The sequence below is a fragment of the Glandiceps talaboti genome, chromosome 7 (assembly GCF_964340395.1).
Source record: "Glandiceps talaboti chromosome 7, keGlaTala1.1, whole genome shotgun sequence".
Classification (NCBI taxonomy): domain Eukaryota; kingdom Metazoa; phylum Hemichordata; class Enteropneusta; family Spengelidae; genus Glandiceps; species Glandiceps talaboti.
The window spans coordinates 964,764-984,188 of record NC_135555.1 but is presented as its reverse complement, the minus strand read 5'-3'; the positions used below and the strand labels follow the sequence as shown (position 1 = coordinate 984,188).

Here is a 19,425-nt window from a genome sequence, read left to right as displayed (position 1 = left end):
TAAATTTACAAGATTAGGTCATGTGTGTGAATTCATTTGAATTTTATGTGTGGAATCATCGGAACACAGTATAAATTTGTTAAGCTTTAAAACTTTTGCGTGAAAAAACCATACTTTCGCATTGTAAGTGACGCGGTGAAACACATGAGGGACAAACCGTACTCAGAAAATGTCCTCCTCTTAAGTGTAAATGTCCAAATCGAGTACCCGGATGTGTTGGCTGTTCCAGGCTGCTTTTGCAAATGGCGACAAATTTGCAAGTATTTCCAAATAGGAGATTATTTTGACGGATTTTTGCCTATATTTATGACTTCTGTGGTGCTTTAGCGACCTGACATCTAAATCATGGTGTATAAGGAGGAAGTGTATAACTGGTTCCACTGTCTTACTGGTTCTAGTCGAATAGATTTCTTGTGTGGGTTGTTGCTAAAGTGCGGACCATTCGAATTGAGGTATCTGGGTGCCTGTATCGAAGATCTGGCCAGAAAGGAGTACAATAATCTCAGGGAAGACGAAAATAACGCTAACAAGGCAGCTTATGTTAGACAGTTAAACAGTATTTTTGAGCCTTGCATTCGTAGTAAACTTACACTGAGCCTTGCCTTGCTGTATTCTGCGAATCGTGAGTGTTCTGATATTGTGTACAGAACGTTAGAGTCTCAACTTCAAGTTGCTCATCTGGAGCCGCATTTTACTAACATTCTCTCAGATGATCAAATTTACGAAGAATTCCTATTACTGCTAACCATGACTGTACATCACCCCGCTTTCGCCTTTCACCAGAAACACAGCCTCAAAAGTTATCTCGACAGACTGATACGCCTTCGAGAAATACAGAGACAGGTAAACAGACTTTCACTATGTGCACAGCTAGCTACCGAAAACAGATTAAGTGCAATGGAAAATTCACAATGTCAGACAGGATTGCGCGCTGACTGTCAAAGTTGCCGAAATTTATACTTATATATTGCTTCGAGCAGCTTCAAAATTTGTTATTTAGATCATAATGAAAGTATAGTTAAAGGAACATAGATAAGTATGAATGACAAATATGTAAAGTTAGTGAATATGACTTTTTTCTCCCATACAATCTCTCACAGCACCTGTCAGAAACATGTACTATGATGTAGTTCACCACACAATTTGTTTACTGTCATATATGTTGTAATGATCAATATCAAATTAACATGACAAAAGTATGCAGGGTATTATTAGATTGTCCTCAAATTGATAATTATAAATACTTGTAATTTTAGGGTTGTTGCAAAGCTTCATCGTGTAGTGACACCGTTGAAGATGAGGAAGAAGGAGGGATAGGTCTACCTGAAATGTCTCAATTGAGTACTCCAACCATCCCCGTGGCCACTCCAACAAGTCCTGTCATACCAAATGGTGAACCAGGTCCACAACCAGGTATGGATGTCTCAGAAAATAGAAAATATTTTTTGTAAATGTAATTTCAGAAATCTTGTTTGTCTATCGAAGTTCATTCTCTGTAGCAAGAATATAGTTGTTGAGAAAATTAACCCATGCACACACACCATGTTTAACATATGTTACTTATTTGCATGAAGATAACCTGTGAGAAATGTTGTGCAATGTCTCATTATGAAAAGTATTGATTAGGTCTTGAAGCAAGTTAATGATTCCTGTATTTATAGAATATATTTGATAAAGATAAAGCTAAGTGTCATTTTTGTGTAGACTGCATGTCAACAAAATTGTTTCTCTCCATAAAAAAAAAACACTTTTGAGATTTCCTTTCTTATAATTTCCCTAATCCAGATGACAATCTATATAAATAAATATTGAAAAAAATTTCATTTATTAAAGTTGTACATGCAATGTTTTCATCTATAAAAGACAAGGTTTATGTACTAAACATTTACATGTATGTATTCTCCTCTCCTTGAACAATGAAAAGGTTGACACTTGTGGTCACTGTTCACTGTCAACTGTCAAAGGTGCAATTTGCATGCTTTGTTCACCACAGAAGGTGCAAATGGCTGTTTTTAGGTTTCGTAACTTGATTCAACCTTCATCTGCAAAGCCAGGGATGGTATATTTTCCTCGTAACGAGTCGTATATTTTCAATTATAGCCATGTGTGTAGTGCAGTTTCATATTTTTAGAGGTTCCACAGGACTTTGAAATTGCAACCATGATACCCCAACATTTGCAAACATACATGTGCCTATTAATTAAAATTGAAGTCAAGTTCCCCCCTAAAGTACTTCAGCTCTCAAATATAAAGGAAACCATTCATAACGTGTTAGATGTTTAAAATTGAAATATCCTGTATGCTGAAATTTTGGCACAGTTAGTTACTTCCTAAATACACACAAACAGCTTGTCATCCGGCCATCTTCACATCCCAAACCCATACACAGTTGTGTGACATCACATACCTCACTATATCTTGCCCTTTATGAAATGATCTTTGATAGCTTTCTTATTCCACATGTGGAAATCGAGAACAACATTGCCAAAAACACAGGCTAATTATAGTTATAAATGGTGACAAGCACAAAATCATCCAAGTTTTCAAGGAAATAGTTCTTTTTAACCAACATTGTGAGAAGAACTTAAAATATACTTCAGTCAACATGGAAAGGAAAGACATTTTTATAAGCATGAATTGAATTGAATAAACCACATATTGGTTGTTTATAGTAATTTACTGCGTCATCAAAAATGATAGTTTAGCCATTGGGGGACATCATTGATTTTGATGGTAACTTAATACCTCCCCCCTTGAATTACAAGAAACAATTGCAGTTAATTTGAATGTTAACATTCATGTGCAAATCATGTACTGTTTACACAATGTATCCTGGGGGAAAGTTGTAACCTTAAAACAATACTAAGACCCCATATGTGAAGATTTTGTATAATGTTCTCCACTGTATGAAAACAAGCATGAACCCAGCTAACCCCTAACAACAACCTATATCTATGTACATTGAGTAAACTTACTTACAGTAGCAATTGCCTTGATTTAAATGTCTAATCTTATACCAAACACAAGCCAAGTTAAACAAAAAAATATGGAATTTTATCTTCTTGTCATTCTACATCACAATGACGCGTGTCTATATCACAATGTGTGTCTGTGTCACTGGTTCTGCTGTATTTGAAATATGAGTCAAAACGTTCAAAATTGCCATTACTTTCCCTGATTTTTCTTTGCTATTAATATCACTGGTATAATTATGATATTCCCCAATATTTTTCTTCATTCTGTTGGAAAAACTTGTGACCTAACAGTTTGTCACTGTTCATCTAGCGACTCATAGTGACAAAGTTCCCTTAGGGCACTTGTATTTTCCTTTGCTAAATGAAGAAAAATATTGGGGAATAACATCTAAATATTCAATACAGAAAGTTCTGTCTCTGTGTAAAATATTAAACGGATGGGTGTTGTTTGAGAGGGCCAATACTGCGATGGTAATAATACATACATAGCTATGGATAACACTGATGCAGACGGACAAATATTGAAAGCTTACTTCAATTTGAATACGGGGATGCTATTTATAGTACTGGAAATAGCTGTCACAAATAAACAGTCATAAATGTACCAGCCAGCACAATTTCATATTTTAAACGTAACTAGTGTTCCACATGAAGTCTTGCAAATGTTATCGCCTTTGTAATGGTGCAGACACTCACTGACAACTGGCTGCATAAATTTTACCGATTATCCCATTTTTATGGCAGCCTAATATACCTCTATTCTGTTCTGATTTTATTATAGTTTTCAATAAGTCTACATTGTTGAATAGGTAGATATAATAGTGTATAGTTATACAGTATCACAAATAAAGACATCTATCACATCATTTTCATCAGTACTGTTTATTTTTTACGGAGAGATTACTCAGTCAAATTTGCCAAACATGACATTTGAAATACTTGCCATTCTTAAACTGTAAGCAACATTGATCAGTTAACAGCAAAGGGGTGCCCTTTTTGCGGTCAAAGGTCAAAGAATCGAACCATTAGTAAAGCGATATGTAGTGCAGGTTTACCCTATGGGTTGACATCTGCCTTGTTTATTGAATATTCTATATTCTTGTAAATAAATATATTGAATTAGAATATTATTAATACATCTGGAGTATAGATCCACTGAGCACACATCTAATGGAAAAATAGATGGACTAGTTCATCTTTACCTAGAATGTATTATGTAGTAATATTTTGATGAGGCATAGGAAGAACAACTGAAAACCTTGAATGTGATAAATATAGATTTGTTGTCCAAGGCTAGAGTTATAGGTTTACTTGGCTAGATTATTGTTTGTAGTTGATTCTGTAAACCTGTGTTATTTGCCTGTTGTATACTATATGATTGATATGCCTGTATGTTTTTGTCTGCTACTGTAATACATGATATCCCTGCCAATATGTTGTGTAGGGTCCAATGTGCCCGCTACTACATGATAGCCAAAATTAGTTGTTGTGAGTCAAAAGAGAGAAGCTGGAATATCTTGTGAATCACCACATACTGTGAGATGTGGGAACACCAAATTTTGGTGCATCTCTAGGAATTGTGTGTGTCAGTGGTGTGTCAAATTGGCTCAGAGTGCACTCTTCAGGGTCTATGGTTTATTTACATGTTAGCAGTCTGATCTGTTTGTCTACATTTGCAGCATGATATGTATGTTAAGTAACATCTACCTGTTTGCAGAATATGTGTACCTATTTGTTTGTGAAGTAGACAAAGATCTGTCCAACTACACTAGACAGAGTGCAGACTGATACATACATGTAGGGAGGCCAGAACTTAAGGACTTATTATGATTAGTTTGATACAAAGAACAACTCTGCCTATTTGGTTACATATGTATGTCTGTTTGTGTGTTTGTATATTTGTTGAGTGATATGTCTGTCTGTGTGGTTGCATGCTGTTTCTGTATGTCTGCCATCTTGCTATACGATATTACATGTATGTTAGCTGCCTGTTTGCTGTATGACATGCCTGTCTGGTTTGCTGTGTGATATACCTGTCTGTCTGCCTGTTTGATATACTGCATGTTTCATTTTTGTATGGCTTCTTGTAACTGTGTGATATGCCTGTCTTTTTGTTTTCTAGTATGGTGCATGATATGCCTGTCTGACTTCCTGTCTCTTCTATGTGATATGTATGTCTGTTTCAAGTGTTTGTCTGCCTGTTTGCCTCATCACATGCCTGTCTGCAGGGCTGACTGCTTATCTGCTACATGCAAAGTTTGCCCTCTGTTATTTACTCCTCATGACCTACATTGTATGTATTGACCATGATAAATAATGTATTGTTGTGTTCGGGAGTCTGGAACGGATTGCTTGTTGACCATCTGTGGTATGGAAATAATAATTACGATTAGCTATTTTGTCAGCCTGTACAGCTGCCACCAAATCATGTAACTATATTTATACTTTGGCCTGAAAAATGTAAACACAAGGATGTAAAACTCTTATTGATAAAACATAAGTCTGTTTAAAATGTAGGAAAAGAGATAACGATGACCAAATGTCATTAATTCATGTAAGTCTCGTTTAGATAATAGCTTTTCACTATTTGAACTTTCATTATATATTAGTCTGGTCACTTTCTGTTTTGATACATATCTTTGTCTTTCTTTCTTTTCCTACTAAACAGTTTACATAAAGGATATTGAGGTGAAGGATTTGAAGAGGCGTCCATCTGACAAACGATATGAATATATCTTTCAGGTAAGATATACTGTAAACCTAGTGATTTTAGTCTTCAGCTAGTTTTCAAAGACTAAATTTTACTAATTGCCATATTGGTACATTGTGTTCATTTACAAGAAGGCATTTTAGTCACTACTTATATTTGTATCTTTGTTTTCCAGCAAAAGAAGTGAAAATAAATCTGTGAAAATTTGGAGGGTAGTGTGTACTAGTGGCATTTGTACTGCAGTGCGATACATATGTACCAGTGATTACTTGTACCAGGGTAGTGTGTACTAGTGGCATTTGTACTGCAGTGTGATACATATGTACCAGTGATTACTTGTACCAGGGTAGTGTGTACTAGTGGTATTTGCACTGCAGTGTGATACATATGTACCAGTGATTACTTGTACCAGGGTAGTGTGTACTAGTGGCATTTGCACTGCAGTGCAATACATATGTACCAGTGATTACTTGTACCAGGGTAGTGTGTACTAGTGGTATTTGTACTGCAGTGCAATATATATGTACCAGTGATTACTTGTACCAGGGTAGTGTGTACTAGTGGTATTTGTACTGCAGTGCAATACATATGTACCAGTGATTACTTGTACCAGGGTAGTGTGTACTAGTGGTATTTGTACTGCAGTGCAATACATATGTACCAGTGATTACTTGTACCAGGGTAGTGTGTACTAGTGGTATTTGCACTGCAGTGTGATACACATGTACCAGTGATTACTTGTACCAGGGTAGTGTGTACTAGTGGTATTTACACTGCAGTGCAATAAATATGTACCAGTGATAACTTGCACCAGTGTGCACTCATACCAGTGGTATGTACACTTGAATGCAATACTGAAAACCATTTATGTATAGGTAGAAACTGTTGACTTATGTTTCATATATTGTAAAATTGACTGACTTTATTCAGCTTTTGATTTCACAAATTTCTAATCTTGTGAAATATAAAATAAAATATATATCGACCAGCTTCTACCCTGGTAGTTGCAGTACGTGACTTTACTGTGAAATAATGCGTTTGCTAAAGTCAACTAAATTTCAATCCCAAAAAAAGAACTTATTAACCCTATCATGACTGGTGGTGATGCCCCAGGCATTGAAATGGGCATATTCTCCTAGGAGAAATGGTATGAAACTTGAAAGTTGTTGAAAGATTATTTGGACAAAAGAGCTACTGTTTTGCCCTAACTTGTTTATGGGTTGAAACCCGCTAAGTTTTAGAAAACAGTAGACTGATTGATCTGCACATACCATGTAGTTCTGCTCTAAATCAATTGATCTACTCATCCTCCCTGTTTGTTGATTCTATATGGTCCCATTGATGTGTGAATGTATATCTGTTTGTGTGCCTTCTGCATACATATAATAATGATATAATTGTTCTAGCATATTATTATAACATGACTGTGTAGATCAAGATTCCACAACAGCTGGGCAAATGTACCATGATTTCAAATTGATACAACCATCTGAGGTCAAATTAAACTGTAATCGGTCCTCAAAGGATGTAGCCTTACAATACCTGTCAGCTGTATTCTCCGTTGACATGGTAACAGAGATGCTAGGCCTCTTTTTCTGAACTCCCAACTCAGTGAAATGACAAATGCTTCAATAGATGTCACATTATTTCTTTCAGTGGTGACTGAGTAAATGTATTAACTTTTTCATCAAAGACTAGCTGCAATCAGGTTCTAAACCTTTACCCACAAGTCAGAACACTTTTTATCTGGACTCTTGCTGAAGTGATCACTGGTTACTCCTTTAATTTTTAGTAAAACTATGAATTTACACTCTTAATATTTGTAAAAGATACATTTATGAGTGACAATATGGAAGAACTCAAGCTTGAAATGAAGTATATATATTATAGAATGGTTGGGTGCCCTACATTGTGTTTCAGCATATTGTACAAAACTTTGAAAATTTAAAAGTAAACAAAAACAAAACAAACGCACAAAGGAAAGAAAACAACAACACATTTAGATTGATATTAATACCAGAGTTTTTGCTAAGGTTGAGGACCTGGTAACAGGGGAGGGAGGGGAGGGGAGGGGAGGGGAATGTTGTTAAATTTGTATTTCCATACCTTCTACCTTAATATTCCGCAGGTAAAATACCTTTGGAACTATTCCCCTCATGGAGATACCTACATGTTTTCCTTAACAAAAACACTGAATTCTTAATTATTCATACCTATTTATGTTTTATATCTTGTTAATTTCAGTATTAGCATTTTGATGGTTTAACTTGTTATTTTACAGATAACCTGGTCAAATGGTGTCGTCAATACTGTTGGTAAAACACATGGAGAATTGTTTGCCTTTCAGTGTAGAGTAAGTCAATGTTGTCTCTTTCCTCCAATAATTACTTCTGACATAGATGGCTTTTATATAATAACTATTTACTGTGGAGATGTATATGTCACATAGATCAAAACAAATTGGGTATCTGAACTAAATATGTTTACGTCTTGTCTATGATCTAAAGGGTAATGGGAGCCAAAATTGTGGAAACATTATCTTGAGTAGCAGTGATGGCCTATATATGTATATAAATCATCTATAAATGAATAAGAAGAGTATTAATACAGGAAATCATTTTACTGATAACAGCAGTAATTTATTATAATGAAAGTGATATGTGTCACGTAGGTACATGTAGAGTCCTCTTTTCTGTCTGTGAATCTTATGATTCACCTAAAATGAATTTTTAGCACCAAAGAACAACTATCCAATATTTTCTTTGTGTAAATAATTTTTCCCATTTCATTTGGATCTGCAAAGTAAGGGATATACACATTTTAGAAAACATCATGTAAAGATTTTTAGATATATTGAGGAATTTTTTAGTAGCTACCATATTCAAGTGGTATGTACCATTTAGTGTCAATTTACTGGTAGTAGATTAAGATTACAAGTATTTTCTTGGAGGACGTTATGTAACGGTTCATAGTATCAAAATCTTTTGTTCTAGATATTGGTGTTGAACTTACTTGATTATCTAATAATAAGTTTCCTATAGTGATATCACCTAGTCCAAACCGTGGACATTCTTACAAATTCCTTTGAATCTAGACCTTGATATTTATGTTTACATAATTATGATTCATCTGTTTGCATATACATGATATTTCTCAACCAGATATAGTTATGTATCATCAAATCTTGCCATGTACTTAAAGGACTTGAATTGAATTTCTACACGTAGTAGTCAGATTTAGCCATCTGAAATATTCTAGCAACACTTTTTCTTTTAAATTCCATTTGTCTAACATATTACCATCTTATACAATTGGAAGTCTAGATACGATATAAAGTAGTCTATGTGTCCTGGACTACTGCTAATTTGGTAGTGTAGATACAATGTTTAATATTCTATGTACCCTGGACTGCTGCTAATTTGGTAGTCTAGATACAATGTTTAATAGTCTATGTGTCCTGGGCTACTGCTAATTTGGTAGTCTAGATACAATGTTTTAATAGTCTATGTACCCTGGACTGCTGCTAATTTGGTAGTGTAGATACAATGTTCAGTAGTCTGTGTCCTGGACTACTGCTAATTTGGTAGTCTAGCTGCAATATTAAATAGTCTATGTACCCTGAAATATTACTAATTTCAAGTCCTTCACTTGGTTTTTGCAGATACTCAATCAGTTACCAGAAGTCGGTTCACATCAGTCAGATTGCAATATGCCATACCTGCCAGGTATAGTCTTAGTTTTACTTTTGTTCTATGATTTAATACAGTATGTTAATTACAATCAGATCTTCACCTTGTCATTGTGGTCAGATTTCAAAGTTTGAATGATTGTCATTTAAACAATAATTTGACAATCTGATAATTATGGTACTCTTGAAATGCAAAGGATAAATAGACCTTGTGATTTAACTACATTTGTGGATTCTCCATGAAAGTCATCAATAAAAAATATGTATATCTTCTGCAGTCAGCAAATGTTCCTTCATGGTGTGATAATTTAAACAAAATCTTGTGATACGAGTCAAAGATTATACAAAAAGTTACCACATGGTTCCACAGGAACAAATCAAACAAGTGAACCGTTTTACCCACAAGTTTAAATATGCTCGCAAATGAAACTCTTACATTGCAAAAATCTAACCACACCAACTGGCTGAAAACATGAAAAAAAACACCCAAGTTTATGAGAACAAACTTATTAAGAAATGAAAATGTATACATGCAAAAAGCACACATGAACACAAATGAAATTGAGTAAACTGATCCATTCCAGCAGTAGTTATATCAGGAACAGCAATCTATGCACCTAGCTCTGCATAATTTACCATTCTCATTATTATCTTCTGCTGTTATTTTGAGTTCCCATGGCAACTTGATGTATAAATTTTTTTTTCATTTTTCAAATCACAGCAAAACAAAGCTCTCAGATGGCCCACAAAGGAGAATTAGAGAAAGTGTTGCCACAAGTTAAAGAATATGCAAGGTAAAGTCTGTGAATGTCTGTGTGATTAATTGGGTTTTTGTGTTATTGACTTTAATCTTATGTTTGTTGTATGTTTTTTTATGTGAAAATATGAATTTATAAATGCAATGTTATAAAGATGATACTGTTTTGAATTATGTTATTATCATCATTCATGGATGGTAGGTATTCTTCAGGTGTAAAGAGAAGCTCCATGAATCCAAATAACATGAACAGATTCAGTTTAATGTGATATGTTGTCACTATTCTTAGTCTGTAGTCTACTTTCAGGACTTTTGTTTCACACTGAACTAGTATGTGATGTATTGTTGACTAAACTTACATCAAATTATAAACATGCCGTCAAACCGTTGTGTTCCTAATTATCACAATACCACTACCAAGAACAAAGATTTACATTTTTAGTGGCTTCCGAAGTGAACTAAGATATTGAAAAATATGAAATTTTTGTTCAGATTGAATGGTTTTTACTATGTGTCTCCTGGAATGCCAGGATATGGGTCAGACAGAGTTCAAGAAAGTGATGAATGGGTAGCTTTACCTTGACTGCATAGAACTATATGATATAACAATATAAACTATGATGTTTTCATAATTCTAGGCAATTGGTAGCTTTACCTCGGCGTATTCTTCAATGTGAAGAAATGCTGAATTTCTTCCAGTATCAAGAAACTTCCACTCCACAAAACATGCCTCAACAAGCTGTCAGAATGCCTGCACCTACCAGTACAACTATTAGCAGTCAAAAAATCCAAGGTGAGATTTCATCAAAGTACATAACCCCCCACCCCCCCACCCCACCCCACCCCACCCATCATTAAAATATGAGAAGACTTATGTAAAAAAAGTCATTGTAAGTCAAAGTAATACTCTAACTCAGGTGGCATGTATGTTTCAGATATGTCAATTTTAAGATAATTTTAATTTCTTGATTTATCATCTTATTAAAAAAGTAAACTTTGCAGAATAGTTTGTCAAGTTATTGCCACTCCTGACTATAACCATATATATAAGTGAGTTTGTATTTTGTGTAAATTATCAAATTCAAATTTAACATTTTTGACTACCAGAACAATTAAATTACCATGGTAACAGTAGCATTTATCCCAGTGACAAATAGAGGTTACAAACAAGTAATATTACACAGAATAAATAATATATGCACTCAACCCCTTCTGGGATGGAATCTCTTGTCTCAATGTATGAGAATATGTATTGGCATACTACTAGTAACAATATACTGTAATAGTAAAATATTACTCTGAAAATGTAATTTTACGTTTAAATAGAGGAGTTGATCAAGATTGACATCTTCACTTCTTTCCCACGCAGTGCTTGTAGCAGTAAGTTGTGCTAGTGGTCATTGGTCAAGGTTATTGACCAGAATGAACATTGTGCTTAGTGCTATTAAATTACCATATTTTTCAATAAACATTGTTTGACACGTGGCAAAAATTATCACATGTAAAAATGCTTTCAAGAAGAGAATTGTTTGTCAAGTAAAATACTACTCTGAAATTTCATAAACCAAGAGATACTCTTGTTTGATTTCACTTCCAAGTTCCAAGCCAGAAGGGTTGGGTGCATGTATTATTTATGCTGTGTAATATTACTTGTTTGTAACATCCACTTGTCACTCTAATAAATGCTTCTGTTACCATGGTAATTTAATTGTTCTGCTGGTCAAGGTTAGTTCACCAGAATCTTGACAACACCATTTTTGTTGAAAACAAATCCCAGGTCAAATTAGGATTATCATTTGGGTAAGAAAAACAATTATTTGGCAGAGCTATTGAAAAACTTGTCCAGAACAATGAATGATTCTCATAGTGCCACTGATAAAGTTACTTATATATGCAAGGACCTGGGATAGAATTCCTGCCCTTTTAAAAAAAGACTACCCTCTCTGCATCCAGATTTTCTTCAACTCTACTTACTACTGACAGCATTGACATATGTACATTTATTTGTCTCTTTCTAGATGTTTCTGGAACTGCTGTGTCAAAACCTGTAATTCACAAAGTGTCCACAAGCACTACAACCAACAGGTAAGGATTAGACTGCATTATCAGTTAAGGTTTTGTGTCCAGGAACACACAACAGGCATCATATAAGGGCTACAGAAAACTTTGCTATGACAACAAGTTGTTTTCCATTGATAAGATGATGAAGTAAAGGAACTGTCTCGTTATAAGTACTCAAACATTGTGGTGTATTTCAAGACTTGGATTTGAAATGTTTAATGATTTCAGTCTGTCATAAAAAGTGTTGCTTGGAATAAACAAGTCTTTAGGATAAGAGTTGTACATTGTTTGTAATAGAGTATGGGTCATCAGGCTTACAACTAGTGAATATGGTAGAGCAAGACCTTCAAACTCACCAGGAACATTCAATTGAAGTTCAATTGGGCAGAAAGTTATGTGACCACAAAACAGTCAAACAGTTTGATTAAAAACATAGAGGTGTTGAGAGTATGGTACTAGTATATTCCCTAATGATTCTGTGTGTTCAGTAGAACCAGAATGAATCTGTATGGTGTGTAACCAGAATGAATCTGTATGGTGTGTAACAGAAGCATCTCAAGTATTTGGCAGTTATCCAAATTGATATTTTCAAACTTTAGTGCAGATGTATTATGTTAGTTAAACTAAAGAAATACATCCGATTCCATGTATGAAGTGTAATTTTGATTTTTTTGTTTTGACTTGCATGCGTGTATGAGTCTGATTTTTGACTTGTATCCATGACTGAAGTTTAATTTTGACATGCACCAATGCCAACAGTAAAGATAACGAAAAAAGATTGTCAATATAAGCTGCATATGTGATAGGAATTTTACAATAGTCTTATTGTTGTCATGTCTGTCATATCTTTAAGGTCAGATTCAAATGCTATTTGTTTACTCGCATAAGGTGACCTTGTGAAAAATGCAAAATGTAAACTAAGTCACATGTTATATTGTTTTAGTGTTGAAGTGTTGAAAGGTTGTCCTTTACATGTAATAATACTGACATTAGGTAACATACTTTCTGAAGTGTTTTTTCTACCATCACCAAAGTGTGCTCCAAATGTTTTATCAAGATGTGTATGTGTGTGTGTGTGTGTATGTGTGTGTGTGTGTGTGTGTGCGTATGTGTGCATGCATGTGTGCGTGCGTGCATGCATGTATGTATGTGTGTGTATTTGTTGTGTGTGTGCATGTGTACATGTACTCCTGAAAATGTGTACATTTTTATGTACGACAGTCCAGTGTACAACTAATATGTGTATACTGATTGTATTACAGGCCAACATACACACAGGGTATGTCCAATCAGCCTTTGGCAATCTCACCATTGCCATCGCCACTGTCCTCTCCCCACATATCTCCATCAGTCTCTCCTTCATCAATGTCATCACCAAGACAACTAATGCACAGTCCCAGTGGCTTTGTTGGACCACAAGAACCATCAGGCGTTTTTGTTCAGGAATGGTTGAAGGGTCTCAGATTACATAAGTACTCAAATCATTTCCAAGAGTTCAATTTCAAACAGGTAAGTCGATCACATTGTTTAGTTCTTTAAGCAAATATTACCAATATGGTGGATACCTGGTGAAAGCTTTGGTGAGCTATTAATATTTCTTGGTGCAAAATGAAGTTAAATTTATGTAATAGACCAAACATTTGCACATATGAGCTTTTATCATGTATTACCCCAGTACCATAGTGTTTTCTTCTGTCACCACAAGGAAACATAATTTGATATTCAGTCTAGATGAAGATAGATAGTTTATAATCATTAAGGACATTCTTGAATACCATTTTTGTGCTGTGTACTATGAATGCATGCATTTTAGTAAAAACAAAATTTTTTACCCATAAAAGACATTTGCACTCCAGTGCACTTTAGAGGTATGGCCACATCACTTCTGTAAGTTAATACCTAATTATGCATGTTTTGACTCACTCATCAACAACCTGTTATATTTTCAGTATTGACTCTCTCATTGACAACCTGTTATATTTTCAGCTCATGCAACTCACAATGGAGGACTTGGACAAATGGCAAGGTATCACAGATGGAGCTAAAAAGAAACTCATGACTCACATAGAACAGCTCAGGTAAGATATTTAGTCAGAGAAGTATAAAGCCTCCTTCATATGTTAGTCCTAGAATGTCTGGATACTGTATAGAGATTTGATATGGAGAAAGACAAAACAAGAAGCTATACAAGACCTGTTGCTGGTTCCAAGGTGAAGAACACCTGTCTGTACAATATGGGGACTGTGTATGCTAGGAGAAGGGTGGAGATGGGGGGGGGGGGGGGGGATTGCTTGACTTTACCCGCATTTTAATGATAAGGTTATACCTAACGCAATATTAACTACACAGTGTAATAATAATAATAGTAGGAATAGTACAGAGAGAGCATTTGTATTTACATGACAAGCCGAGTAGCATTAAAACATTGAATCTTGAGTTCTTGGTGGCAAAGAGTCTATTTCTATGGCTACTCCCATGCTGTGTAGTGGTTGTACTAACATTTTAAGTGTATTGTAACATTTCTGGTTATGCTCATCATTGTGTTTCTACAATCATTTTCTATCATAGGGTACTATATGGGAAACGATGTGTGAATGGAGTGACTGAACGTACAATACTGACAGAGGCATTACAATTGCTAAGCCCACCTCATAACAGGTCATATAGCAGTAGTAGTCATATCTCTGTATCACCTCAACAACCTCCAGTACAGAGTCTCTTCGCCACTCCACAATTCATGCACCATAATACCAACCCCAGTGGAGACTACTCCAGTTCAGATAGTTCATCAACTCCTTCCAGTCCAAGAGAAAGTTCTGATGAAAATGAGAAAGGTAAGACTGTACAGTAAAGCTAAAATGGAATGTTGATCTCTATACATATGAGTTAATACAGTTTTCTCTTGTGTCAATTTTGTATTGTTACCATGATGTTTGAACTAAGAACAGGATAACTGTTACACAGAGTAGATACTCTGTGAATGTGTATTTTATCTGTGTGTAAATTGATGTGCATTATGTATGCGGCTCTGTCTGTCTGTCTGTGTCTGTCTGTCTGTCTGTCTGTCTGTCTGTCTGTCTGTCTCTGTCTGTCTGCCTGTCTGTCTGTCTGTCTGTCTGTCTGTCTGCCTGTCTCTGTATGTCTGTCTGTCTGTTTGTCTGTTCTGAAACACTCTTATCATAACCACTTATAAAGAATCTATATTGCAATCCAGTGTGTGTATTGCCTCCCACAATTGACATGCTAATTATTCTGATTCACATTTTGAATTCGTTCCTTTCAGATTCAGAAGCTAGTGAAAGTTCATCGTTTTCAATACCAGAGTCCAATCTGTCCAGGAGATCAGTGATGAAGGATGAGAAGTCAGGTCGAGTACATCCCTCCAACATGACATCATGTGGTTCTTCAAGGTCTCAAAGTATGCAGGACTTACCTGCCAGAAGTCGACAATTGAATGTCAGTACTAAGACATCCAGTCATCCTGCTGTCATGCCAACATACAGCAATGTGGTCAAATCAAGATCCATGGAACGTATTGGTAGTCAGGACTCTAAACAGCAGAGTCCTGGAGGTACACATTCTCATTGCCATTCTACTCCCTCATCTCCAGCATCAGAAATGTCTCTCAGACAGATTCAACAACAAACTGCTATGCCTATACATAGTATACAGCAACTACCTGGAGGAGATGGCCAGAGTAGGCAACACACACAGGTTAATACTAGTATCAATGCAACAAGTCCACTCAGATCAAGTGCAATGGTATTTACACCCAAGCTATCCTCAAATCCTTCTGGAATAAACCAAAGTGATGTTTCAACTTGTACTACTACTGTTTCATCTCAACATGTCATTAAATCACCAGGGATCACTGCCAGCATGGAAAATAGTACTGTAACAACTTACAAGACATCCATGGCCTACGTACCTAATCAAACAACTAATGCAATGTCAGTTGTTACTTCAGTAGTTCCAGCATTACCACCACTTATATCTACACCAGCTGTGCCATCAATCAAACCAGAGAGTGTTGTATCATCTCCTGCCATCCCTATTACCATAGTACACAGCACTCACACTGTATGTTTAACTAGTAGTGCATCAGCCAAAGTGGAAACTATTTACACTACTGCTAAAACACTAGCTACAGTTGCACATACAAATGTAACCTATACGACTGCACCACCTAGAGGAGGCAACGAAGGCACAGGTGTAAACAGTTTACAGCCACCTGCTACTGTGGTTGCACCAAGTGTTGGACATAATCCAAGTGTTTCATTGCAGCCAAGCAATACCTACAGTACTGCTGAACATGGCGTTACTTCGCACAATAACATTCCCCTCAACTATGGAAATGGGGGTAACCAAGGTAACAATTATCATGGCAACCATGTCGTCAATTTTCCACACAATGGAAATAACTTTGGTGGTAATAGAGGACCAGGCGCTAATTTTAACAATACTGGTAATAATGGCAATGCGTGTAACAGTGCAAATAATAGTATGGTATGTACATCGTGTGGTAGTCCATGTGCAACCAACAATCCACTCAACAACAATACAGCAGCTGCTTTTCAATTCCCTCCTAATCCAGGATATACAGCAACTCACATGCCTAATGCTTTACAACATGCAAATTTTCCAGGTTTTCTCCATCCTAACATTAATGGGTTAATAAGCCCAGGAATACCAGGAACTCATCGTTATGCTCCACGTGTGCCACACTCACCATTCCAAAATGGCATTGGTGATTTTTGGATTGGCAATGCTGGAAATTTGGGTATGCTACCTCAGGGCGTCCCTCTTCCACTAGGGCTATTTGCACATCCAGGAAACCCGACTCACCATATTGTTGGACATAAGAAAGTCACTTGCTACAATTGTGGCGGAGTTGGACACAGAGCTAATGAATGCAAAGAATTCACCATGGAAGCCCTACAAAGTAAGAAATTATGTAGAAATCTTGCTCTGTGTGCGCATGTGTGTACGTACGTACGTACGTACGTACGTACGTACGTATGTACTTATATGTGTGTGTGTGTGTGTGTGTGTGTGTGTGTGTGTGTGTTTACATGTTGGTGGGTGGGTGGGTGGGTGGGTGGATGATGTCCGAGTGAATAGAATTTCATACATCTAATTTTTAGTTAGAATCTCATTTCATGATTTTTAGATAGGATTGTCTAAACCTAACCATTGCACAAGTACATGTATGTCTACCATCCTTTTAGTTATATTATGTCTGTTTTCTGTTTTTCATGTCCATTGTATTGCTCAGATGTATCTATTCACTTATAATGATATAATGATATATGGATATAGCTTATGTGATACATACATACAAAGCAGTCTTTTGAGGAGAGAAGCCCGTCAGTTGTCTCTGTGATTTCCTAACTCAAGGAAAGAATAGTACATATCAAGTTACAATAATTGTAATAGAAACTACTAGTTCATTCAGTTGCTCAGTTTATTGGTAGACAACCCTCACTAATAATAGCATGTAAATTCTGCATGAAACACTTTAGTTGATAGATAAATACCAGCCAAATGTTGATACTGTTACATCTATAGATATTGATGTTTCATTTTCTGTTCACAGGCAAATTCAATCTCAAGTACACACCAGTGACAGAAAGTGAACCAGAATGAGCCAAAAGTCAAATAGGAATGGAACACAAGAGACCCGATTTGAAATAGACAGCCAAGAACATACAAGAGTTTAGCTGTTTCAACATAAGAAAATGAAGGAAAAATATTTAAGAAAAAAAAAAGTGATTTAAAATATCCACAAGCACAGCCAAGCAGATTTTTTGAGAAAAAACACAGATTTTGAATCAAAATTTGTGTATAGGAGCTGTGGTTGTGTTCTATTGAAAAAAAAATTGATAATTGAACTTGAGTTGCTGTATAAAGATTGCTCCGGAAAGTGCTTTACCATGGCCTTGTCAGCAGTAGACAGCTGCAAATGTACAAACACAAATTTTGACATTGTTATTATGATATTTTTAAATCAGCTGATGTGGATTTCAAGAGGTAAACAGACACTGAAGCATTTTTGGCATTTGCAAATAATTGATATATACATGTATTAGTACAGCTCCCTCTAGTGTTCATGGACCAGATAGGAATGTGTGCCTCAACTGTTCAAAAGAGGATGATGATGGTTTCAGAACCATAGCCAAGTATGATGAGATATTTTTTTCATATCGTTTAGGAAAAGGTTGTCATCAAGATTTTCATTTTGATAAGCATGATACTCGAAAGAAAAAAATAAAAACAAAATGTAAGTTAGGTTTATATGAATGTTACGTTGTTCCTCAGACTGGAGTAGCAATAAAATACAAATATTTTGAGTTTTGATCATATTCTTTGGACAGTCATTGCCATTGTTATAACATCAACCTTACCTTAAGAGGTCAAGTGGACATCATGGTTAATGTTCTTAGGAAACCCTTGGCTGTCCTCATGAACTATGAAAGGTAGACATATAACTGAGGTACACTAACATTGTTTTGAATATTACAACCAGACATTTTGGTAAAGTTGTGTCAATGATTTATTTTCAATATAGTTGTCATCAGGTCTCATTGATTTTACTGTTCTAGGTAACCATATGTGTTTTTATGTGTTGATACAGATGTTATTTTTGGTCAGTCAGTCACTCACCCATTCACTCAGTCAGTCAGTCAGTCAGTCAGTCAGTCAGTCAGTCAGTGCAAAAGCATATCTGTGTTGGAATTCCAAAGTTCAAAATTTTTCTTTGTATATATATAGAGATATATATATGAAACAATAAACTTTACCAACGTCCAGTCCATTGTAGGGATAGTTTACTTTCATAATCCACCATCAGTTACACATGTTACAGTGTATACATTCATCACCATTGCATTAGCATATGTTATAGAATGCTTCTTGGGTTTGGCAGGTTGATTTGTATGGTATTTTTTACAGGCTTATTCTGTTGTGTATAGTTTTTTTGTTTTGACTGTTCCTTGCTCTGTTCAAACTTATTATGATAAGAAAAATAATTTTAAGTCCACTGCTGGTAGGCTGGTAGTAAAGATGATGAAGAGAGCACGATACTACTGGTTCAGTAATTACAACATATACAACAAAATAAGCCATTCATTTACTTAAATATTACCATACTTACTTCACTTTGTATTAAGAGGTCTTCGTAGTTTTGTGCCAAACATTTTTCATTAGCAACCAAAGACTGCCTAGTTTCAAATAT

The 19,425-nt window shown here is 35.6% G+C and overlaps 1 protein-coding gene across 1 annotated transcript; it reads left to right on the top strand.

Moving 5' to 3' along the window:
* The first annotated feature begins 345 nt into the window (after nucleotides 1-345).
* LOC144437332 (uncharacterized) lies at nucleotides 346-17,837 on the top strand. Its single transcript, XM_078126255.1, has 14 exons — nucleotides 346-843; nucleotides 1,257-1,413; nucleotides 5,644-5,717; nucleotides 7,967-8,038; nucleotides 9,347-9,410; nucleotides 10,095-10,167; nucleotides 10,769-10,923; nucleotides 11,457-11,510; nucleotides 12,149-12,215; nucleotides 13,454-13,700; nucleotides 14,178-14,269; nucleotides 14,760-15,025; nucleotides 15,475-17,133; nucleotides 17,788-17,837. The coding sequence occupies exons 1-14, from the start codon at nucleotides 346-348 to the stop codon at nucleotides 17,835-17,837; spliced, it is 3,528 nt and encodes a 1,175-aa protein (XP_077982381.1).
* Nucleotides 17,838-19,425: the final 1,588 nt, after the last annotated feature.

Bases quoted from the DNA above. Each gene is read 5' to 3' on its own strand.
- LOC144437332 (XM_078126255.1), top strand. From the start codon at position 346: ATGGTGTATAAGGAGGAAGTGTATAACTGGTTCCACTGTCTTACTGGT. The intron at 10,168-10,768 runs GTAAAGTCTGTG...TCATAATTCTAG, and splicing joins CAAGTTAAAGAATATGCAAG to GCAATTGGTAGCTTTACCTC. The intron at 17,134-17,787 runs GTAAGAAATTAT...TTCTGTTCACAG, and splicing joins CACCATGGAAGCCCTACAAA to GCAAATTCAATCTCAAGTAC.